This window comes from Salvelinus alpinus, chromosome 12 (assembly GCF_045679555.1).
Source record: "Salvelinus alpinus chromosome 12, SLU_Salpinus.1, whole genome shotgun sequence".
Lineage (NCBI taxonomy): Eukaryota > Metazoa > Chordata > Actinopteri > Salmoniformes > Salmonidae > Salvelinus > Salvelinus alpinus.
Window position 1 is genome coordinate 48,446,384 of NC_092097.1, and position 24,711 is coordinate 48,471,094.

General features: G+C 42.3%; 1 protein-coding gene across 1 annotated transcript in view; it reads left to right on the forward strand.

Annotated features, from left to right (window-relative positions):
- Nucleotides 1–24,711, forward strand: part of LOC139536287 (E3 ubiquitin-protein ligase rnf213-alpha-like) — a 66,556-nt gene that overhangs the window by 40,692 nt on the left and 1,153 nt on the right. Inside the window, exons 29-66 of the mRNA XM_071336696.1 lie at nucleotides 69–199; nucleotides 296–391; nucleotides 531–655; nucleotides 785–907; nucleotides 1,042–1,094; nucleotides 1,222–1,366; nucleotides 1,627–1,762; nucleotides 1,895–2,086; nucleotides 2,175–2,305; nucleotides 2,743–2,900; nucleotides 3,373–3,582; nucleotides 3,933–4,120; nucleotides 6,598–6,718; nucleotides 7,355–7,455; nucleotides 7,693–7,872; nucleotides 7,958–8,124; nucleotides 10,587–10,689; nucleotides 10,821–10,935; nucleotides 11,051–11,237; nucleotides 11,596–11,792; nucleotides 12,634–12,756; nucleotides 13,067–13,177; nucleotides 13,459–13,701; nucleotides 13,937–14,030; nucleotides 14,802–14,836; nucleotides 14,927–15,030; nucleotides 15,138–15,294; nucleotides 15,628–15,802; nucleotides 16,206–16,306; nucleotides 16,482–16,730; nucleotides 16,879–17,008; nucleotides 17,147–17,227; nucleotides 17,418–17,598; nucleotides 17,831–18,032; nucleotides 18,268–18,345; nucleotides 18,456–18,653; nucleotides 23,832–23,924; nucleotides 24,198–24,376. Of these exons, the coding sequence (XP_071192797.1) occupies nucleotides 69–199; nucleotides 296–391; nucleotides 531–655; nucleotides 785–907; nucleotides 1,042–1,094; nucleotides 1,222–1,366; nucleotides 1,627–1,762; nucleotides 1,895–2,086; nucleotides 2,175–2,305; nucleotides 2,743–2,900; nucleotides 3,373–3,582; nucleotides 3,933–4,120; nucleotides 6,598–6,718; nucleotides 7,355–7,455; nucleotides 7,693–7,872; nucleotides 7,958–8,124; nucleotides 10,587–10,689; nucleotides 10,821–10,935; nucleotides 11,051–11,237; nucleotides 11,596–11,792; nucleotides 12,634–12,756; nucleotides 13,067–13,177; nucleotides 13,459–13,701; nucleotides 13,937–14,030; nucleotides 14,802–14,836; nucleotides 14,927–15,030; nucleotides 15,138–15,294; nucleotides 15,628–15,802; nucleotides 16,206–16,306; nucleotides 16,482–16,730; nucleotides 16,879–17,008; nucleotides 17,147–17,227; nucleotides 17,418–17,598; nucleotides 17,831–18,032; nucleotides 18,268–18,345; nucleotides 18,456–18,653; nucleotides 23,832–23,924; nucleotides 24,198–24,376 (5,393 nt within the window). The remainder of the gene's footprint in view (nucleotides 1–68; nucleotides 200–295; nucleotides 392–530; nucleotides 656–784; nucleotides 908–1,041; nucleotides 1,095–1,221; nucleotides 1,367–1,626; nucleotides 1,763–1,894; nucleotides 2,087–2,174; nucleotides 2,306–2,742; nucleotides 2,901–3,372; nucleotides 3,583–3,932; nucleotides 4,121–6,597; nucleotides 6,719–7,354; nucleotides 7,456–7,692; nucleotides 7,873–7,957; nucleotides 8,125–10,586; nucleotides 10,690–10,820; nucleotides 10,936–11,050; nucleotides 11,238–11,595; nucleotides 11,793–12,633; nucleotides 12,757–13,066; nucleotides 13,178–13,458; nucleotides 13,702–13,936; nucleotides 14,031–14,801; nucleotides 14,837–14,926; nucleotides 15,031–15,137; nucleotides 15,295–15,627; nucleotides 15,803–16,205; nucleotides 16,307–16,481; nucleotides 16,731–16,878; nucleotides 17,009–17,146; nucleotides 17,228–17,417; nucleotides 17,599–17,830; nucleotides 18,033–18,267; nucleotides 18,346–18,455; nucleotides 18,654–23,831; nucleotides 23,925–24,197; nucleotides 24,377–24,711) is intronic.

Genomic DNA, 24,711 nt, shown 5'->3' on the forward strand with positions numbered 1-24,711 from the left:
TTGAAGAATATGGATTGCATTGAATGCATCTTGTATTTTTCTCACAAATCTTTTGACTCTTTGTGAAGGTCACAACGTTTTCCCGGCAATTGACAGCAGGAGATATAAAACAGCTCCAGAATATCACAGAGCTTTGCGACATCAAGCTGCTCTCACTGCAACAGTTTGACACAGAGCACTCCTTCCTCAAAGAAATCAGGTCTGCTTCAGCTTGTTTTTTTTACATTTGTATTTGTGTTACTGTGTAGATCATTCTTGAGAAAGATATTAGAAAATAACTTTGTTCCCTCTCTAGACAATTTCTTGACTCTACCTCTGCCGACAAAGTCCTCATCATCCAAACTGACTATGATGAGGCTTCCCAGAGCATGAACATTCTTGCATCTGCCAAGTGAGTCTTTTCTTTTTGGATTTGTCATCACAACTATTGGATATTAACTAGTCGGATAGATTTGCAAGATATATATATATATAGTGTAGTTTTTTGTGTCCTTTTTTTATTACAACTTTTTTGGTTTTTATCTCTTCAGGTATTCGTCCATAAATGAAATCAACAAACCAACAGCTAATGGTGGCAATGGAAGGGTGTTTGTGTACTTCGTTACCAAACTGCCTCGAATTGAAGGTGGAACCTCCTATGTTGGATTTCATGGAGGTGAGATTTAAATGTTGTATAACATGCTGATATGATAATATGACCCAGCACTCCACAGTGAAAATGTTATCCATTCTGAAATGTTTTCAACGTTAAAGAGCAAGTTCCATACACTTTGTTTTTGCAAAGGACCCTGGAAATCAGTTCACATTGATGACCTTAGAAGATCCAAAGAGTTTGTATCAGATGTCCAGTCCTTGAGAAACCTACCCATCAGCCAGCTGTTTGAGGACATGAAAGAGCCCTGTTATGGTAAATTAACTTGAATTTCTATTATACTCATTAGCACTAATGCCATAGTTAATAACAATGATTTTCAATTAGAAATAACTGAAAATAATTGTTTGAAAGTAACAGTTTTCATATAACTTTCTTTTTTGATTAAGCAATGCAAAGCGATACAGATACAGACTTCGGACCACCTGCACCAGAGCACTCTGTAAGTATAACTGTGGTGTTTGATGTTGCAATCAAAAACATGGATGTACTAAATGTTGCATAAGTGTGTATAAAGTTTATAGGTATGGGTGTGTGTTATTCATCTGAGCATGTTGTTGTTGTTATAGGCTGTGTTTGAAGTCACAGATCTAGTGCGAAGCTGTGTGCAGAGTGCAGTAAGCATGCTCAGAGACCAGGAGGACAGTGGAGCTCTCATTACCAGGAGGGTGGAGATCCTGCTAACACTTATGGAAGATAGTGAGGACCTGAAAGGTTAGGAACTAACACAGTATTCCAGTGTTTTACTGTAGCTCCAAGACCCAAGCACTGTTTCAATGGTTAAAGACCAGACCTAGAACTTTTGTTACAAAAGGGTACATGAGGGGTTCTAGATCGATGTGTTGAATTTTGTTTAGACATTTTTGGCCCGAGACAGACTTATCTCAGATCGTAACGGCAAGCCAATAATATAGCTAAAGTGAATTGACTTTTACATGTATTGATATACTTGATCTCTGTATTGTGGCCTAAAGCTGTGTTCCTGAAAACCCTGAGGAGCCGCCTTCACTCTCTTCTGGAGAACCATGAGAGAAACATCCCCTCCCCCAAGTACTGGGTGTTAACAGAGGCATCCAATATCAATGCTCTTCAAGAGGGGGGAACTTTCACGTATGTTAATCAATGATACTGCACTGTTAACTCAGCTGCACATAAAGTCCATCATTTCATTCATGTTCAAATGGTAATTTAATCTCATCGTTTAGGAGTATAGTCCGTCCATATGCTGTATGTGTTTCCCAGACAAACTCTGTGGAAGAAAATCCAAGCAGTGGTCACACCCGTTTTGGCGCAGTTGGTCTCAGTTATCGACAGGGACTGTAATCTGGACCTCCTCCTAGACGTCAACTGTGGGGACGAAGTCAAGAAACTGTGGCTGGAGATATTCGGCAGCAACGAGATGCTTGATATTCCTTTTGTCAAAGTGGATTCCAAGTAGGTGGTTTTGCTCATGTGCGATGTAGCAAGAGTATTTCTGTGTTACCACAAGGTCCAACACACTCTATTTGTGTAATTCCTGCAGTTCTGAGTCTAAGACCATTCTGGTACAGAGCCATATCACAGCTGAGAGGACCATGCGCTCCAGTATGCCCTTCAGCTGGAGGATCAGAGATATCCTGGATGAACTAATGATGCAAACTCAGCAGTACGAAAGTAAATAATCCAAATAATCCGTCATTGTAAATAGGAATTTGTTCTTAACTGACTTGCCTAGTTAAATTAAGGTTAAATAATATCAGACTGTATACCATGGGTATGACAAAACATGTATTTTTACTGCTCTAATTACTTTGGTAACCAGTTTATAATAGCAATAAGGCACCTCAGGTGTTTGTGATATTTTCCCAAAAATACCACGGCTAAGGGCTGTGTCCTAGCACTCCGCGCTGCGTCGTGCATAAGAACATCCCTTAGCCGTGGTCAATTGGCCATATACCACACGCCCCCTCGTGCCTTATTGCTTAAACAATGATCTGAAACATTAGAAAGGTTTTCACTATGTTTGTGTGTTTCTTAACTCCGATATCTAATCACTTACAGTATTTTTAGTTGCAGAACTTGCATAAACTTCACAACATTTTTCTCTGAAGGACACAGTCCTAGGCAGTTTGAGGAATTCTTTCCGAAAATCCCCCTTGGTCAGTATATGGCTACAATGGATGAAAAAATGCAGAGGGAATTTTTTCAAAGGTACCTGCAGGATTTCATTGCCATGACGATGACAGTGGCTTCAGCGGGGGAGTTAAAGGTATGTTATTGCACAGTTCTTCAACATGTTCATACAAATAGTAAACCAAGCAAAGCGCTAAGGCTGCATTTAGACAAGGAATGCAAAAAAAACGCAATACTAGTCGGCATAGCAGGACAAAAATGCAAATAAGAGGGTGACAGCAAAAGCAAGCCAGCACGACGCTATGCATTACTATGATTTCAGTAAACTAACAGTGCAAATCAACATCCGGTAGAAGGCAATGCTACGGCAGATGGCAAAAGATTCCACTCTACCGTGGCGGCTGACGACGTCCACTGCCAGTGTTAACGGCATTTACTATTGTGCTCTCAGAAAACAATGACATCCGGTTTGCTGTCTACCTCCTACCATCTAAACACAGTATTAGCCTCCATTTAGGAATGGGTAATTCATATTTATAGTCAGATTTGATATAATATGCCTACACATCAATTAGGTGATCCTTATGAATATGTAACACTTTTCCCAGCTTCTGTGTGACGCCCTGAACAGCTGTGTGAATGAGCTCCGGAGGCGACGAAAAGCTCCAAGTGAAGAGATTCCATCCATACCCCTGATCCACTCGGCCTACCACATGTACCGCACCCGCCTTCAGAACCTGTCCAGGATGATGTCCCTGCAGCCACAGGTGGCCCTTCACTTGCAGCGAAACCCACAAGTGAAGGATAGCCCAGTGATGGTAGGTTCAGAGATTTTCCACACACTGCTACATTTAGTTATGTGAAATCAGTGTTTAGGGGCAAAATGTTTGTGTTTATGAGTGCATGATACTAGTTGAACTTTTACTAGTGTATTGAAAGGAGGCTTCCTACATGCTATTAGAAATGTCATATTATGAAATGGTTCGTTCCGGCCAAGCAATCTGATCGGTCAAAAGTGTGTTCCAGCCGTGTTGTTATTGAGCACTTTATCACTTTGTGATCAGTCCGCCTGTGGCTTGTTCCTAGTGACCGACCGCATCACGTCGTGCCAGACCTGCTCTTGTGTTATTGCTTTAGTAACCATTTCTCTGCCTCACTCTACCAACAGGTGCTGGACGTGTACGCAGCAGTTGCCTGTGTTGAGCAGCTGGAGCCTCCTGCGTTGGACTCTAATACCCAGTGCCAAGACTGGCTGAAGCAGGTGAAAAGACTGCAGGGGTCTATAGAGCTGGTCTGCTCCCAGGGAAGCCTGAGGCATTATGGAGAGAGGAGCCAGGAAATGTTTAACTACATCCGGTGAGAGAAATGGCCATTTGAAAGACTAGAGAGAGCCAAACATAAGACTTTTTGAAAGTAGACTTTTTATTTTATTTTACAATTCTGAAGAAAAACATTTTTGATGCAAGAACGCATGATATTCAAAAAACAAGCAGTAGCAATTACAGTGCCTTCAGAAAGTATTCCCACCCCTTGACATTTTGTTGTGTTACAGCCTGAATTAAAAATGTATTCAATTGAGATTTTGTGTCACTGGTCTACACACAATACCGCATAATGTCAAAGTGGAATTATGTTTTTAGAAATTAATTTAAAATGAATAGCTGAAATGTCTTGAGCCAATAACTATTCAACTCCTTCATTATGGCAAGCCTACATAAGTTCAGGAGTAATTATTAGTCACATAACAAATTGCATGGACTCACTCTGTGTGCAATAATAGTATTTAACATGATTTTTGAATGACTACCTCATCTCAGTACCCCACACATGCAATTATCTGTAAGGCCCCTCAATTGAGCAGTGAATGTCAAACACAGATTCAACCACAAAGACCAGGGAGGTTTTCCAATGCCTCACAAAGAAGGGAACCTATTGGTAGATGGGTAAAAAAAAAGCAGATATTAAATATCCCTTTGAGCATTGTGAAGTTATTAATGACACTTTGGATGGTGTATCGATACAACCAGTCACTACAAAGATACAAGCGTCCTTCCTAACTCAGTTGCCAGAGTAAAAGGAAACCGCTCAGGGATTTCACCATGAGGCCAATGGTGACTTTAAAACAGATACAGAGTTGAATGGCTTTGATAGGAGAAAACTGATGATGGATCAACAACATTGTAGTTACTCCACAATACTAACCTAAATGTGTCGTGGAAATTCATACTGAGAGAGACTTTGTCATTTCTTCAAACAATCATCTTTATTTAATATCGATTAATTATTGCAATAATGAAACTAGTCAAACCAACACTCTTGACTGTTGGGCCGAGCAGCCTAACCTTTACAGAAATGCAGAGATTTTTATATAGCTGACACTAAGAATTCTTAGTCATGGCTGGTTCCACCCCTCCCATGCAGATCAAGGGGCATCATAAGCAACTCTGGGTTCATCCGGTCGTTATCTGCATGGGGTTGTTGTCTTAACCCCACCCTGGCTTAGTTTCCCAGTTGCAAGGATGATTTTGAGACAATGAGGGATTGTTCTACTCCTAAGCTATCCCTAGTAAAACACATTCTTGTCTATGCAATGCAGTCGTTAACTAATTTGTCAGCTCAAGCCATCTCTAGTGACCATGCGCCCAGATTAGCTACAGGGAACTAGAGCGGAGACCATAAAAACACAGCATTTGTAAGACAGAAATGTCTTACAATTAGTTAAATATTAATTGTTTACCATTAATATCAATTAAATCATGTAAATACATAATTTTTCTATCACAATTGACAGAGTGAAAATAAGGAAGCCTGTACAAAATACAAATATTCCAAACATGCATCCTGTAAAGTAAAACTGCAAAACAGTTGGCAAAGAAATTAACTTTATGTCCTGAGTACAATGCGTTATGTTTGGGGCAAATCCAACAAAGCACATCACTGAGAACCTATCTTAATATTTTAAAGTATGGTGGTGGCTGCATCATGTTATGGGTATGCTTGAAATCGTTAAGGACTGAGGAGTTTTTTAGGGTAAAAAGAAATGGAATAGAGATAAGCACAGGCAAAAACCTAGAGGGAAACCTGGTTCAGTCTGCTTTCCACCAGACACTGGGAGATGAATTCACCTTTCAGCAGGACAATAACCTAAAACACAAGGCCAAATCTACACTGAGGTTGCTTACTAAGAAGACAGTGAATGTTCCTGAGTGGCCAAGTTACAGTTTGGACTTAAATCAGCTGAAAATCTACGGCAAGACTTGAAAATGGCGGTCTAACAATGATCAACAACCAACCAACTTGACAGAGCTTGAAGACTTAAAAAAAAAAAAAAGTGTAAATATTGTACAATCTAGGTGTGCAAAGAGACTTACCCAGAAAGACTCACAGCTGTAATTGCTGCTAAAGGTGATTCTAACATGTATGATCTCAGGGGTGTGAATACTTATGTAAATTAGATATTTATGTACAGTATTTCATTTTCAAGATAAAAATAAATAAATGTATATTTAGTCATTATGGGGTATTGTGTGTAGATGAGAAAAAAACAATATTTAATCAATTTTGAATTCAAGCTGTAACAGAACAAAATGTGGAATAAGTCAAGGCAAGGGGTATGAATAATTTCTGAAGGCACTGTATCTAAATAGCTGTATTCATTTGTGAGTTTGGCCGATAGGTTGCGTCTTTGACCTTTCTTTTTGATGTAGACTTTTAAGAATAATATTTTCGGTTTTCTGTATGATAAACTCTTATTACAATGTAATTGTATTACTTTAATTGTATGTCTAATTCCCCCAGAATGAATAACGATTTGTCCTTGTTTCTGTTTCCAGTAATCATTGGAACCGCATCTGCATCCTCTCTCTGTTTGTGGAACACATGCTGCTGGGCTTTGAGTCTGAGGAGAGGGAGCTCAAGCCTCTGGTCCTTGATCACACTCGTACCTTAGGCAAAGTAAGTTTATCTTGTATATTTTGTTTTGACTAACTTAACATGCTACTGAACGATATTCTATATCACCATTTTCACATTTGTACTCTTTAAGTTTTTGCTTATGTATGGTTTATTTTCATCCCATATTTCAGGTTTCGCACCCTTCAGACTTCATTTGCCATATGTGATCTTGAGCTTTGTAAACAGTTCTATCCAAATATAATTTTTGGACAGTCACTAAACATTGTGCTTATTTCACTTGTGGGCTAAATCAGGCTCACACATAATGTTTATGATAGACTTAAACAAATCTACTGGTTATGGGCTTACAAAACAAATACACCTGTACCATGTCAGATGTAGAGTTGAAATGTATACACCTCACACTCATGGTTATGGGCTTAAAGAAAGTTCAGATGTATTCAATTTTGAGTTTGCATCCCAATATGACTCTTTATATACATCACAGAAGACTGAAATATAACAAAACTGTTTAACATAGAAACACCCGGATTTCCAACGTTTATAAAAATAAATAAAACGTTTATTAATTATGAAAAATATGAACAACATTCCACCCATGAGGCCACTAGGTTATTTGACTGCAGGAAAGGGCTACTTCATTTATTGGACTGTTATTTGTATCTTGTATGACAGATTCTGTCTAAACATTCAGACGTTAAATCTGAGGAACCCTTTGCAGCCGTCATTAAAATACTGAAGTCATGCAAGAAAGGAGCAAGTGATCTTATTTGCAAGTAAGGTCCAATTGGTTTCTTCATTTTGTTCTAAAGGGTGTTCATATAATTTGTCTATGTTATTTGCTGTCGCTAATAAGCTGTCCCTTACGGAAAGAACACATGAATTTTACTTGTGAACACATTTATAGTGTTCCAAAAACATTTGAAATTAGATTTTCCACATGAGAAATCATGTGGTTTTTCTGTAAGGGATATACAGAATTTTATGTTATTACCATATGTTGTTTCACTTAGGTTTGGTCTCCAGTGCCCTATGTGTATGGGGGAACCAGAGGACCCCGTGGACCTGCCCTGTCACCATATTTTCTGTCTGACCTGTGTCAGAGGATGTGTCAACGTGGGCCAGATGTACTGCCCCATGTGCAAACAGGAAATCCCAGATGACTTTGAGGTGAAAGTGTCTGAAGACGTACGGTGGGTGTGTTTTACAGTTTAGACTATGGATACCGGGACAGTACTTTCTCAGTGAGTGTCTAATCTGTCTCCTATGGTTTTGCAGAGCTTCCATCACCCTAAATGGCCAGTTCAGACGGAGTTGCAGTGCGTTTTTCATAAACCTCGTCACTACTGTGTGCTTCAAGGACAACATCCCCCCATCAAAGGGTGTCATCCTGCAGCTGTTGTCCTTCCTCATGGTCGAGACAGACCCGATTCCACTTATCAGAGGTACCCCCCCCCCACACACACACACACACACGTATATACAGTACCAAATCAAATCGTATTGGTCACATACACATGGTTAGCAGATGTTAATGCGAGTGTAGCGAAATGCTTGTGCTTCTAGTCCGACAGTGCAGTAATATCTAACAAGTAATCTAACAAATCCACAACGACTACATGAGTAATGTAGGATATGTAAACATTATTAAGGTTGCATTATTTAAAGTGACTAGTGATTTGAGTCTGCATGTTGGCAGCAGCCACTCTATGTTAATGATGGCAGTCTAACAGTCTAATGGCCTTGAGATAGAAGCTGTTTTTCAGTCTCTCGGTCCCAGTTTTGATGCACTGACCTCACCTTCTGGATGATAGCGGGGTGAACAGGCAGTGGCTCAGTTGGTTGTTGTCCTTGATGATCTTTATGGCCTTCCTGTGACATCGGGTGGTGTAGGTGTCCTGGAGGGCAGGTAGTTTTCCCACAGTGATGCGTTGTGCAGACCTCACTACCCTCTGGAGAGCCTTACGGTTGTGGGCGGAGCAGTTGCCGTACCAGGCGGTGATACAGCCCGGCAGGATGCTCTCGATTGTGCATCTGTAGAAGTTTGTGAGGGTTTTAGGTGACAAGCCAAATTTCTTCAGCCTCCCGAGGTTGAAGAGGCACTGTTGTGCCTTCTTCACCACGCTGTCTATGTGGGTGGACCATTTCAGTTTGTCTGTGATGTGCACGCCGAGGAACTTAAAACTTCCACTTTCTCCACTACTGTCCCGTTGATGTGGATAGGGGGGGTGCTCCCTCTGCTGTTTCCTGAAGTCCACGATCATCTCCTTTGTTTTGTTGACGTTGAGTGAGAGGTTATTTTCCTGACACCACACTCCGAGTGCCCTCACCTCCTCCCTGTAGGCTGTCTCCTCGTTGTTGTTAATCAAAAAATGTTTGGACACACCTACGCATTCCATTTATTTGTACTATTTTGGAATGTTATATTTTTCATACTTTTAAAATTCTTAACAAAAAAAAATGCTGGAAATCCGGTGTTCATAGGAAACAAATAATACTTATGGAATCATGTAGTAACCCGGAAAAGTGGTAAACAAATCAAAATATATTTTATATTTGAGATTCTTCAAAGTAGCCACCCTTTGCCTTGATGACATCTTTGCATACACTTGTCATTATCTCAACCAGCTTCATAAAGTAGTCACCTGGAATGCATTATAATTAACAGGTGTGCCTTGTTAAAGGTTAATTTGTTGAATTTCTTTCCTTCTTGCGTTTGAGCCAATCAGTTGTGTTGTGAGAAGGTAGGGGTGGTATACAGAATATAGCCCTATTTGGTAAAAGACCAAGTCCATATTATGGCAAGAACAGCTCAAATAAGCAAAGAGAAACGACAGTCCATCATTACTTTAAGACATGAAGGTCAGTCAATCCGGAACATTTTAAGAACTTTGAAAGTTTCTTCAAGTGCAGTCGCAAAAACCATAGAACCGTAGAGCGCAAAACACCAGTCTCAACGTCAACAGTGAAGAGGCGACTCCGGGATGCTGGCCTTCTAGGCAGAGTTGCAAAGAAAAAGCCATGTCTCAGACTGGCCAATAAAAATAACATATTAAGATGGGCAAAATAACACAGACACTGGACAGAGGAACTCTGCCTAGAAGGCCAGCATCCCGGAGTCGCCTCTTCACTGTTGACGTTGAGACTGGTGTTTTGCGGGTACTATTTGAGGACTTGTGAGGCGTCTGACACTCTAATGTACTTGTCCTCTTGCTCAGTTGTGCACCGGGGCCTCTCACTCCCCTTTCTATTCTGGTTAGAGCCAATTCTCGCTGTTCTGTGAAGGGAGTAGTACACAACGTTGTACGAGATCTTCAGTTTCTTGGCAATTTCTCGCATGGAATAGCCTTCATTTCTCAGAACAAGAATAGACTGACGAGTTTCAGAAGAAAGTTATTTGTTTCTGACCATTTTGAGAATGTAATCGAACCCACAAATGCTGAAGCTCCAGATTCTCAACTAGTCTGAAGAAGGCCAGTTTTATTGCTTCTTTAAGCAGCACAACAGTTTTCAGCTGTGCTAACATAATTGCAAAAGGGTTTTCTAATGATCAATTAGCCTTTTAAAATTATAAACTTGGATTAGCTAACACAATGTGCCATTGGAACACAGAAGTGATGGTTGCTGATAATGGGCCTCTGTACGCCTATATAGATATTCCATATAAAATCTGCCATTTTCAGCTACAATAGTCATTTACAACATTAACAATGTCTACACTGCATTTCTGATCAATTTCATGTTCTTTTAATGGACAAAAAATGTGCTTTTCTTTTAAAAACAAGGACATTTCTAAGTGACCCCATACTTTTGAACAGTATACACACACACACACACAATTTACATATTGGATTACGACTCAATAAGTGTTTGTAGCGGGCCTCTAATTTTATTGTCTTTGTACCAGCACAAAGTCAGATACACACCAAAGATTTCTCACCATTCGATGATTCTCTGGACAAAAATCCTGTGGTGAGATCAGTGATACTCAAGCTCCTGCTCAAGTACAGGTGAGTGAACCAGAAAAGCTGCTTATGTCATTGTAATGTTGTTGTAACCAGTAACGCAATTCAAGGTTTCAGAATAGATATGGTGTCAACACATTTTCCTGAATTTAACTCATTTGTGTTTTGTTTTTTAGCTTTGATGAAGTCAAGGAATATCTGCAGCAGCATTTGACATCGATAGAAGAGAGCAACATTGTTGATGCAGAAGATAAAAATGAACTGTATGCGTTGTACATTAACTGCCTTGAGGTATGATCTGATTGGGTGTCCATGCAGGCAGTCAAGACTGTTGCCCAATCAGAATAACAACATAGACCACAACTGCAGTATGATTATATGACTATTATACAACTTTCTGTCGCAGGACTCATTGTTGGAAAGAATGCCACAAGAATGCACCTGCCTTCAGGAAGAGACTGAGTTCTTGCATCACTTCCTGGACTCTGTCACTGACTCGGCTGAGACGGTCACAATAGAGTACCTGCAGCAGATCGCTAGGGTCCGCCTGTGCCTGGGAATGGCTGCACACCTTCTCCATAGCATGCTGTCTGGTGAGAAAATGTATTAAAAAGTTCTGCTCCATGTTGGTTAAAAATTGGGCTTGTTGGTATAAATTCATTTAAATAGTTTTTTTTTTTTTAGAATATAAAGATTATTGAAACCACTGGGCTCGGAACTATTGCGATTACCAAAATTAAAAATCAGATTTATTTTTCACACACAGGTCCACACACAAAAAATGTACTTTAAAATGATTTTTAAATAAAGGGAATTTAGAGGCAACAAGAGCAACAACAAACATTGTGGCTGTTAGGCCGTCACAAGTGTGTGTCGTGGGGAATGTAGAAAAGACTTGAGTTTGACTGACTGATCCAAGACATGTCCTGAAAGAAGTGTCTGGTCTTTCAGGGACATGTGCAAGTCCTCCGGATGTGGTTGAGGAGTTTCTTCGTGCTGTTATGAACCTGTGTGAGAGGAGTGTGAACGACTGGTACCGGGTCTACCTGATCCGCAACATCAGCAGACAGCAGGGTGTAGAGTGTGTCCAGAGGATGCTGAAGGAAGCAAAGTACAGATGGCTTTTCCCTGAAGAGATACATCAACAGGTACATAGTAACATACGGCTTTCTTGAATGTTTGTTAAACCACATTTTTAACTGTTGAAAAAGCCTGTATTTATTTTCCTTTCATTGAAGTACTTGTCAAGTACATATTAAAGTGGAATGGAAGACTACATATATATCATATGATCTCTCTGTAAATTAACCCTTGCAACGAAGAACCATATATGTGACTGGTTACAGGATCGGGAACGTTTGACGCTTGTTCGTACTTCACAGTAGGACCTCGCGTACGGCTGCGATAGTGGTGGAGTTGACCATGCTGATGGTTGGCCATACGTTTACATGTATTTCTTAAAGAGACGGATGGGGCTAAGGCTTAAGAGGGTGTGAAAAATGCTGAATGGGCGTAAACAAAGAAGAGCTCTAGCAAGTGTGAAAATTGCATCAACATTTTTCAAAGGGCATTTTCTCCTACTTGTGATAACACAAGTGATAACACAAGTGTTATCACACTCCTAAGTGTGATAACACGCAATAACACGCAATAATCAACTTTCAAAATAACTTTCCAATGTTTTCTCCAACTGCAGCTTATGATATACAATTTTGAAGCTCTAACATTTGAAATAAGCTCCCACAGAGAAATCTGGCCACATATATGTGCATTGTGAAAAATTCCGATGTTGTCAAATATTTTCAATTTTTTTATGTGTATACCACATTGTGTCATTATTCAAGTCATCACACTTCTATCTTTTAATTATACTTGCCTGTTTTTTGATTTCAGACTTATTTTACATACTTTTTATAAGGATTCATGAAGTCGATATATATATATTTTCTAATTTTCTATATGGTTGTTCATCTGCGGGATTATGTGCAGAATGAAGATGGTGGGCAGATGGACCAGTATCTGGTCTATGGAGAGCAATACCTGGCTGTACGGGAGGCTGTTGCCAAAGCAGTATTAGAGGGCCCTGTGGAGGACATAGAGAAGAAGTGTGAGGTATTAGTGCAATTCCACTCAGCTCTGTAACAGTGGCTCGTGCATTACTATTTTTAACCGGTTTGAAAGCATTTCTAATCATCTGAGGTAATGCATCATTGATAAGTGGATAATTTACATTTACATTTACATTTAAGTCATTTAGCAGACGCTCTTATCCAGAGCGACTTACAAATTGGAAAGTTCATACATATTCATCCTGGTCCCCCCGTGGGGAATGAACCCACAACCCTGGCGTTGCAAGCGCCATGCTCTACCAACTGAGCCACATGGGATAATCCTCCGCTCTGTGTCTTTGTCTTGTTTATAGAGATGTACTGCACCTCCAAAGAGGCGGACCTTGTATATCCTGCTGGCTCTTTTCAGAGAAGTCACCAGTCTGTACCGAGCAGCCAACACAGGCCTCCACCCCAGCCCTAGGGTAGGGCACACATTGGACTCTGTTGTTGATGATAGAAACGGGGCAAACTAGTGACATTTCAACGTTAGATTTTCATATCATGTTGCTAATTTAAGTTAAATGTGACCTTTTCGTAGATTCCTAAAAAGTCCCCCCAAATCTCAATCAACCCATCTTGATTGTCCCAGAAAATATGGTTGATTGTCCCAGAAAATGTTAGGATGAAATATCTCATATGCCTAACTGATTCCTCAGTCCACACACAGAGGCTATATTTAACCATAATGGCTGTCCTCCCTCAGAAATGCCAAGAACTTGAGTACTTCATCCAGGGTTCAAGGTACCTAGATCCCAAGCCGGTGAGGGACTTTGCCATGGCATTGGTGCACAACAGGATGGGAGGACTGAGTGTCCATAATGGCCGTAGCGGTGCAGAGCATGTCCTTATAGAGCTGTCTGTCCACCTGGCCGCTGTGCTGCTCACTGGGGCAGACGGGGTGCTAACACCTCTTCAGCAGCTTGGCCTGACTCCTAACAACATGCTGGTATGATCCATCTCACCTCCATCTCATACTGCCTGCATCCCAATTGTCCACCCTTCTCCCGAAGTGTGCACCTGCACACTGTCTTGCATGGATTAAAAAATGGTGGAAACTCACTGTAGCCAATACGTACACCAATCCAATGCTTTTTCGGCAGAAGGGTGGAGAGTCGAAACACAGCCATTGTTCTCATAAACATTTTATTCCAAGTTGAATATCAGACTGTCTATTCCAACAGAGAGCCTTCATACCCACGATGCCTGAAGACATGCTGGCTATGGCCCAAAGGGTTTTAACACAGACTGGAGGCCTTGAAGCACTCACCTGGTATTGTAAGTACAGTGCCCACAGAAATGTTGGCGTGCCCTAACTATAAAATCTGCTTTCTCAATTCACCGGTGGCATTGATTTTGTTAACCTTTTACTGCAGTGGGCTAAATGAGTGTTTCTTGGTAGTCTTAAACAAATCTACTTTGAAACAAATGTATACACCTCACACTCATGGTTATGGGCTTAAAGAAATTTCAAATGTATTCAATTTTGAGTTTGTATCCCAATATTACACTTTATATACATCCCAGAAGACTGAAATATAACAAAACCGTTTGACATAGAAACACTGGATTTTCAGCAGTATTTTTTTGGTGTGTTTATTAATTATGAAATTATGAAACATATTCATAACATTCCACCCATGATGCCACTAGAGGTCGATTTAGTCATTTGACTGCAATATGCTACAATATGTAAAGCTTGCCTGAATAATGACAAATTACTTAGATTTACAAAACACTTTCTTAAGAGCTCACTTCATCCACGACCAAGAACATTCACCTCAGCTTTCAGGTTGCAGTAGTGTCCTAATGTAGAAGTATCTCATACTGATCCCTACTAAATAACAGCTATTGAAAAATTGCAGCATAGAACACATATTGTAAGCATTATAATAACACATTATAATGACTCATACATGACAAGTATAAAAAGCATTATACCTGTTGGTAAAGTGTTACCGAATAATTAAATGATGAGTTGTGATGTATACTGAGTAAAACATTACAAAACTAAACATTAACATTTTGATTGACCTTTGTTCTCTACAGCCTGTCCTGAAGGACACCCTTGTGCTGTTGGTGAGGTAAGCACAGTTCTTCATGTAAAATTCAATTGACAAACATTCACAATGTTAAAAAACTCCACAGCAGACTAATTCACCCCCTCTTTGCAGTGTGGTCGCCCCACCCAGCTGGCACACTGTCTAGAGTGTGGGGCAGTAGTTGGAGGGAAGAACCATGCTCCTGTCAGAGGTTTCAGTGCTATGGGACTGCAGCGGTAAATTTGTTCCCTGTGGTGCTTACAAAAAGGGCTTCCTGTTGATATTGTTGCTAAAGCATCAGATTGACAGATCCCATGTTGAATGACTGAACTTGTCCTCTTAGGGGAGATCTGACAAGGACTGGTCACATCCTAGGAGATCCTCAGAGGAGGGACAACCCAGACTCCCAGGACACCAAAAACATGTCCCTCGCCGCCTTCACCCTCGTCAGGCTGCTCACCCATCTAGCCATGCTGCTAGGGGCCTCAGAGCACCCACAAGTACGCCTGCTTGTCTGCCAATGGCAGCCCACTCTTTCTAGCATTGTGTACAGTGTACCAAACTACAATATCGTGGTTATAGAGTTATATAGAGTAATATGGAGTTGTTGTTTATCAGTCAAGTTCAAGTAGTTTATTTGCCATTATCTACTCAATTAGTGTGTAAATAATTAAGTTTATCACCTAATTATACGGTTTTGATGGAAGTAAAATACAAAGGAGATGTAAAAAATGACATATAGAAGATGAAAATACTAAAAGACAAAATATATAAAAGATGACAACTGCGGACTGCAGTATTTCACAATAATGAGATATCTCTCTCCTTTGTAGTCCATCCAGCAGATCATCCAGCCTCCGGTTGCTGACCCCTGTGGATTTCTGATTCTTCACCTGCTAAAGGATATGGATCATGTGACCAAAGCCCTGGGGAAGGGAACAGATGGCACGGTCACCACCATCCACCTGATAATCAGATCCATCCTGGAGTCACCACAGACCAGTCCATGTAAGGCCTTTCATTAATGCTCTCATACATCCTCTGACAGGTATACTTTATTATCTGATTTTAACTCAATCAAGTTTTTAAGCGTATACTCACAATCATATTTTAACACAATCAAGTTTTTAAGCGTATATTCACAATCATATATTTAACTTGAAAATGCTAATAAAGTATCACATTTTTTACTGGGAGCGAGAGTTGCACCTTTTCCTTTCAAATACCAATGTGATTTTTTGGTTGCATCTCGTCTCACTTTGGTTGAGTGCCTCCCACTCCTCTCCAAACATTTTGAAACAATGAAAGTCAAAGCAAGTTAATTGTTTGAAATGAAACAAAATCTAAATCACATACCCGCGTACTTATAACACAGATACCAGTAGCTACCTCATGGACTCTTTGTTTCTAGGGATGGCTGTTTCTAGGGATGATTCCCAACTCTCAACTAAAGAGGCCAGAAATACCTGGGAGACAACCGTTGCTACTGACATCATCACTCCTCAGTTGAAGGTGAAACCTTTGGATAACATTTGAAGTTAGCTATAGTTTGATTAAAGATGTATTTGATTAAAAATATATTCCAGCTATATTCCAAGTCAAAGATAAGATTGCACCTTTGAAGTGACAAATAGTTTCACTTTGTGTGTGTCTGTGTGTACATACCTGTGTCTGTTTGACATCACAGCATCTTGACCAGCGGCTGAGAGAGGTGAATGCCACAATCAGAAATGACTCGCGTGTCTCCTCTAACTTCATCATGAGGGTGACATTTGGGGATGAGTGTCCGTTGTCCTCACTACCTCGGCGCTCCCAAGTCCACTGTTCAGGAGTGTGGAGCTGCAGAGAGAGGGTGTCCCTACTCAGCCTCACCCACATCGTAGAGCAGAACGACGGAAAGGACAAGCTCCCTCTACTATGGAGGTTCCTACAGAAGGTAATCCGTCACGAAACCTGTGTTCTTTCTTCCTATTGTAAATAGATTTTCTAAATCTTGCATCTTTGAATAGTTTCTGAGTGAGTCTGTGACGTTTAACTCACATGATCTCCTGCATTTTCCATACATTTTTTTGGCGTTTTCGCAGGAGGCAGAGTTCCGGCTGGTAAGGTTTCTTCCAGATATCCTGGCCCTGCAGAAGAGTCTGGTGAAAATGTTCCAGAAGTCATCAGACTTGATGAATGACTCCATTAGAGAGTTCATCCAGAAACAGTCAGGTAACGTCAACTGTCCATCAGAATGATCCATCCTTCGCACTATGCAGCATAGTTATCATCATATTATTGCCAATTTGAGACTAACTTATGAAAAGCAGAATTGAGTGATATAATTTATGGGGTTTTGTCTTCTAACAGCACCGATGAGAGTGTGCTATGAGAAACGAATCCAGATCTTCCTGAATACATGGAACTTGCTCAGATTGTCAGTAGCCACCAGTGAGTTACCCTTCTTTGACTACCGTCCTCTGTAAAGCAGGACAAAGTTTGCCGTACAACTGGAACATTGTCTGTGCCCAAAATGGCACCATATTCTCTACATAGGGCCCCGGTTGGAAGTAGTGCACTATGTAGGCAATAGGGAACAATTTTGGACATAATCATTTTCTTTGTGTGTCTGGATGTGCAGGTGAAATAAAGATCCCAGAAGAGTTCTGGAAGGAGGATTTGGACCAGGACAGTGACCTCCAATACCTCCTGCCACGGCGCCAGGGTCCAGGCCTGTGTTCCACCGCTCTGCTCAGTCACCTGGTGGCCCTGCACAATGAGCTGCTTCACGCTGTGGACCGCCACACTGGGGAAGACACCAGGTACAGCACTGCCAAGGAACCAATCACCCCTCCCATGCCACACACCCCCATCCCAAACAAACCCCACCCACCCCCAACCTTGGTTCTAAACACAATAATGAAAATATTTTTTTTTACGGTAGAATGGAAATGAAAGATATTTGGAACTAACACTGGATTTGTTTACTGCACAGCCATCAGCCAGTTTATCCAGGGATATAAAAAGGTCTCAAAGTACTTTCTGCTCCAACAGCTACAAGGTGAGTCTGTCAGAGCTGACAGATCTGCATGTGATCCGCTATGAAGTGGAGAAGGACCTGCTGCCCCTGGTGCTGTCTAACTGCCAGTACAGCCTGGAGCGTGGCAAGGAGACCCTGTCTGAGTACGACCTGCCCAAGATCCAGCAGCAGGTCCTAACCCGCTTCCTGCAGGGCAAACCCCTCATCACACTAACTGTGAGTCCTGGCTTCTAATTAAGGCCCCAGACCCTTTCTTCTTGTCCCCAGACCCTTTCTTCTTGTCCCCAGACCCTTTCTTCTTGTCCCCAGACCCTTTCTTCTTGTTCCCAGACCCTTTCTTCTTGTCCCCAGACCCTTTCTTCTTGTTTACCCTCTGGTGCTTACAGATCTGAAGCGAATGGATAGACGAAAGCAATGCTTCACTTACTGAATCCAATGTGTTGACTTTCAGGGAATCCCGACTCTGGTCACCAGACACGAAAGAGATTACGAAAGCATTTTGAAAACAGTGAAAGGAAAAGTGTCTCAGGCAAGTTTTACAGTAGTATTAATATTACTTGTATTTGTTGACACACCATTGTGACGTCATGTGAATACATATCACATTTCAGCGGTACAATGTCATTATTGTTTTCCCAGGAGCGTCTGCCGTCCCTGACCCTCACAGCCCTGTCCAGGGATCTGGGGTCGTACAGCGAGGTGTGTGATGCCCTGAAGGCTGTGGAGCTGGCTCTGGGCTTCCTGTCCATGACTGGGGGAGATGCCGACATGCCCTTGGTGCGTTACCTAGAGGACACGCTCAGGATGAGCGAGCAGACCGAACCACACTTCTTAAAGGTGACCATGTTTATTTGATATTGTGTGTCAGATTGATCAGCTAGAACGAAATACAGTACAACCTCTAAGATACAAACCTAAGAGTTAGACTGCCTGGTCAACTGAACAGGCAAAGTTAAGAGTTAGACTGCCTGGTCAACTGAGCAGGCAAACCTAAGAGTTAGACTGCCTGGTCAACTGAACAGACAAACCTAAGAGTTAGACTGCCTGGTCAACTGAACAGTCAAACCTAAGAGTTAGACTGCCTGGTCAATTGAACAGACAAACCTAAGAGTTAGACTGTCTGGTCAACTGAACAGACAAACCTAAGAGTTAGACTGCCTGGTCAACTGAACAGGCAAACCTAAGAGTTAGACTGCCTGGTCAACTGAACAGACAAACCTAAGAGTTAGACTGCCTGGTCAACTGAACAGACAAACCTAAGAGTTAGACTGCCTGGTCAACTGAACAGACAAACCTAAGAGTTAGACTGCCTGGTCAACTGAACAGGCAAACTTAAGAGTTAGACTGCCTGGTCAACCGAACAGACAAACCTAAGAGTTAGACTGCCTGGTCAACTGAACAGACAAACCTAAGAGTTAGACTGCCTGGTCAACTGAACAGACAAACCTAAGAGTTAGACTGCCTGGTCAACTGAACAGACAAACCTAAGAGTTAGACTGCCTGGTCAACTGAACAGGCAAACTTAAGAGTTAGACTGCCTGGTCAACCGAACAGACAAACCTAAGAGTTAGACTGCCTGGTCAACTGAACAGACAAACCTAAGAGTTAGACTGCCTGGTCAACTGAACAGGCAAACCTAAGAGTTAGACTGCCTGGTCAACTGAACAGACAAACCTAAGAGTTAGACTGCCTGGTCAACTGAACAGGCAAACCTAAGAGTTAGACTGCCTGGTCAACTGAACAGACAAACCTAAGAGTTAGACTGCCTGGTCAACTGAACAGGCAAACCTAAGAGTTAGACTGCCTGGTCAACTGAACAGACAAACCTAAGAGTTAGACTGCCTGGTCAACTGAACAGGCAAACCTAAGAGTTAGACTGCCTGGTCAACTGAACAGACAAACCTAAGAGTTAGACTGCCTGGTCAACTGAACAGACAAACCTAAGAGTTAGACTGCCTGGTCAACTGAACAGGCAAACCTAAGAGTTAGACTGCCTGGTCAACTGAACAGGCAAACCTAAGAGTTAGACTGCCTGGTCAACTGAACAGGTAAACCTAAGAGTTAGACTGCCTGGTCAACTGAACAGACAAACCTAAGAGTTAGACTGCCTGGTCAACTGAACAGACAAACCTAAGAGTTAGACTGCCTGGTCAACTGAACAGACAAACCTAAGAGTTAGACTGCCTGTTAGACTGCCTGGTCAACTGAACAGACAAACCTAAGAGTTAGACTGCCTGGTCAACTGAACAGACAAACCTAAGAGTTAGACTGCCTGGTCAACTGAACAGGCAAACCTAAGAGTTAGACTGCCTGGTCAACTGAACAGGCAAACCTAAGAGTTAGACTGCCTGGTCAACTGAACAGACAAACCTAAGAGTTAGACTGCCTGGTCAACTGAACAGACAAACCTAAGAGTTAGACTGCCTGGTCAACTGAACAGGCAAACCTAAGAGTTAGACTGCCTGGTCAACTGAACAGACAAACCTAAGAGTTAGACTGCCTGGTCAACTGAACAGACAAACCTAAGAGTTAGACTGCCTGGTCAACTGAACAGGCAAACCTAAGAGTTAGACTGCCTGGTCAACTGAACAGGCAAACCTAAGAGTTAGACTGCCTGGTCAACTGAACGGTTAAACCTAAGAGTTAGACTGCCTGGTCAACTGAACAGACAAACCTAAGAGTTAGACTGCCTGGTCAACTGAACAGACAAACCTAAGAGTTAGACTGCCTGGTCAACTGAACAGACAAACCTAAGAGTTAGACTGCCTGGTCAACTGAACAGACAAACCTAAGAGTTAGACTGCCTGGTCAACTGAACAGGCAAACTTAAGAGTTAGACTGCCTGGTCAACTGAACAGACAAACCTAAGAGTTAGACTGCCTGGTCAACTGAACAGGCAAAGTTAAGAGTTAGACTGCCTGGTCAACTGAACAGGCAAAGTTAAGAGTTAGACTGCCTGGTCAACTGAACAGGCAAACCTAAGAGTTAGACTGCCTGGTCAACTGAACAGGCAAAGTTAAGAGTTAGACTGCCTGGTCAACTGAACAGGCAAACCTAAGAGTTAGACTGCCTGGTCAACTGAACAGACAAACCTAAGAGTTAGACTGCCTGGTCAACTGAACAGACAAACCTAAGAGTTAGACTGCCTGGTCAACTGAACAGGGAAACCTAAGAGTTAGACTGCCTGATCAACTGAACAGATAAACCTAAGAGTTAGACTGCCTGGTCAACTGAACAGGCAAACCTAAGAGTTAGACTGCCTGGTCAACTGAACAGACAAACCTAAGAGTTAGACTGCCTGGTCAACTGAACAGTCAAACCTAAGAGTTAGACTGCCTGGTCAACTGAACAGACAAACCTAAGAGTTAGACTGCCTGGTCAACTGAACAGGCAAACCTAAGAGTTAGACTGCCTGGTCAACTGAACAGACAAACCTAAGAGTTAGACTGCCTGGTCAACTGAACAGGCAAACCTAAGAGTTAGACTGCCTGGTCAACTGAACAGACAAACCTAAGAGTTAGACTGCCTGGTCAACTGAACAGGCAAAGTTAAGAGTTAGACTGCCTGGTCAACTGAACAGACAAACCTAAGAGTTAGACTGCATGGTCAACTGAACAGGCAAACCTAAGAGTTAGACTGCCTGGTCAACTGAACAGACAAACCTTAGAGTTAGACTGCCTGGTCAACTGAACAGACAAACCTAAGAGTTAGACTGCCTGGTCAACTGAACAGGCAAACCTAAGAGTTAGACTGCCTGGTCAACTGAACAGGCAAACCTAAGAGTTAGACTGCCTGGTCAACTGAACAGACAAACCTAAGAGTTAGACTGCCTGGTCAACTGAACAGGGAAACCTAAGAGTTAGACTGCCTGATCAACTGAACAGATAAACCTAAGAGTTAGACTGCCTGGTCAACTGAACAGGCAAACCTAAGAGTTAGACTGCCTGGTCAACTGAACAGACAAACCTAAGAGTTAGACTGCCTGGTCAACTGAACAGGCAAACCTAAGAGTTAGACTGCCTGGTCAACTGAACAGGCAAACCTAAGAGTTAGACTGCCTGATCAACTGAACAGATAAACCTAAGAGTTAGACTGCCTGGTCAACTGAACAGGGAAACCTAAGAGTTAGACTGCCTGATCAACTGAACAGATAAACCTAAGAGTTAGACTGCCTGGTCAACTGAACAGGCAAACCTAAGAGTTAGACTGCCTGGTCAACTGAACAGTCAAACCTAAGAGTTAGACTGCCTGGTCAACTGAACAGACAAACCTAAGAGTTAGACTGCCTGGTCAACTGAACAGGCAAACCTAAGAGTTAGACTGCCTGGTCAACTGAACAGACAAACCTAAGAGTTAGACTGCCTGGTCAACTGAACAGTCAAACCTAAGAGTTAGACTGCCTGGTCAACTGAACAGACAAACCTAAGAGTTAGACTGCCTGGTCAACTGAACAGGCAAACCTAAGAGTTAGACTGCCTGGTCAACTGAACAGACAAACCTAAGAGTTAGACTGCCTGGTCAACTGAACAGGCAAACCTAAGAGTTAGACTGCCTGGTCAACTGAACAGACAAACCTAAGAGTTAGACTGCCTGGTCAACTGAACAGGCAAAGTTAAGAGTTAGACTGCCTGGTCAACTGAACAGACAAACCTAAGAGTTAGACTGCATGGTCAACTGAACAGGCAAACCTAAGAGTTAGACTGCCTGGTCAACTGAACAGGCAAACCTAAGAGTTAGACTGCCTGGTCAACTGAACAGGGAAACCTAAGAGTTAGACTGCCTGGTCAACTGAACAGACAAACCTAAGAGTTAGACTGCCTGGTCAACTGAACAGGCAAACCTAAGAGTTAGACTGCCTGGTCAACTGAACAGGTAAACCTAAGAGTTAGACTGCCTGGTCAACTGAACAGACAAACCTAAGAGTTAGACTGCCTGGTCAACTGAACAGGCAAAGTTAAGAGTTAGACTGCCTGGTCAACTGAACAGGCAAACCTAAGAGTTAGACTGCCTGGTCAACTGAACAGACAAACCTAAGAGTTAGACTGCCTGGTCAACTGAACAGACAAACCTAAGCGTTAGACTGCCTGGTTAAGAGTTAGACTGCCTGGTCAACTGAACAGGTAAACCTAAGAGTTAGACTGCCTGGTCAACTGAACAGGCAAACCTAAGAGTTAGACTGCCTGGTCAACTGAACAGACAAACCTAAGAGTTAGACTGCCTGGTCAACTGAACAGACAAACCTAAGAGTTAGACTGCCTGGTCAACTGAACAGGCAAACCTAAGAGTTAGACTGCCTGGTCAACTGAACAGGCAAACCTAAGAGTTAGACTGCCTGGTCAACTGAACAGGCAAAGTTAAGAGTTAGACTGCCTGGTCAACTGAACAGGCAAACCTAAGAGTTAGACTGCCTGGTCAACTGAACAGACAAACCTAAGAGTTAGACTGCCTGGTCAACTGAACAGACAAACCTAAGAGTTAGACTGCCTGGTTAAGAGTTAGACTGCCTGGTCAACTGAACAGGTAAACCTAAGAGTTAGACTGCCTGGTCAACTGAACAGGCAAACCTAAGAGTTAGACTGCCTGGTCAACTGAACAGACAAACCTAAGAGTTACACTGCCTGGTCAACTGAACAGACAAACCTAAGAGTTAGACTGCCTGGTCAACTGAACAGGCAAACCTAAGAGTTAGACTGCCTGGTCAACTGAACAGGCAAACCTAAGAGTTAGACTGCCTGGTCAACTGAACAGGCAAAGTTAAGAGTTAGACTGCCTGGTCAACTGAACAGGCAAACCTAAGAGTTAGACTGCCTGGTCAACTGAACAGGCAAAGTTAAGAAATAAGAACGTTCAGGTGTTCCCGAACAACCTCCCTTCTAATGTGTTCTTATCTCTAAGGTCCTACTGTACTGAGATTCAAAAGATCTGCGTTGTATCCGGTGTACCAGTCATTGTTGCCAGTATTCAGTACATAGTAGTAGTCTAACGTGTGTGCTCTGTGCTGCCCCATTTCTTTAGGCTCTGGGCAGATGCAGTCTGAAGCACTGTGTGGCTCTGTGGCAGCTCCTCTCTTCCCTCAAATCAGAGGACATGCTGAAGAGTCTGAAGAGGGTAACCAACAGCTTATCACACATACTGTAGTAATACGTGACACAATCATCCTAAAAAGAACTCGCCGGCTCCATCATTGCAATCATTGCTGAGAGATGTTTCAGTGTTTTTCAACCCTAACATATTACTTTGGTCAATTTTAAGTAACGATTTGCACAGATGAGGAAGGGTGAATCCATAGCCATCGTTGGAGTTGATTCCCAGTAATGCTGTGTGATACCACTGTTGGTCTGGATAGCTCTGACTTTCCTTCCTCTATCTTCCCTCCTGAAGGACCCATTCTCTGGGGTCTCGGCTGAGTACCAGAAGCACCTGAAGGAGGAGCAGAAGAAGTTGCTCCAAGGTTTCATCACCGTGGGGAACATCAACACCTGGCTGCTGGAGATGCACGAGTTCCTCCTGCTGAACCTGGGGAGCCCTCGTGCCTCGGATACCTATGGACCACACTGGAGGTGAGGACAGACAGCAGGTGTGGGCGGGAACAGGGGCTACTCCCGAGGTCTTCCAATTCCAAACCATCATTGTAACTCATTTTTCATGAATGGGGACATTTGCATTTTAAGTGCATGTGACATGTAGCTGCCAAACACATACATTAGCCTTGGATGTGAAGCCACATTCACAATGTAAGGGCTAAAGTTGCAGATCTAATGTCGAAGAAAGGCAGATGTGACTTCACATATTTTGCTGGTATTTGCTCCCCTTGACTGAACAACATTGTCACGTCTGCTCCCGCTCGCCCTCTATGGCGCTCAACGTTGCCGGTCTACTCACCACCGGTCCTGGG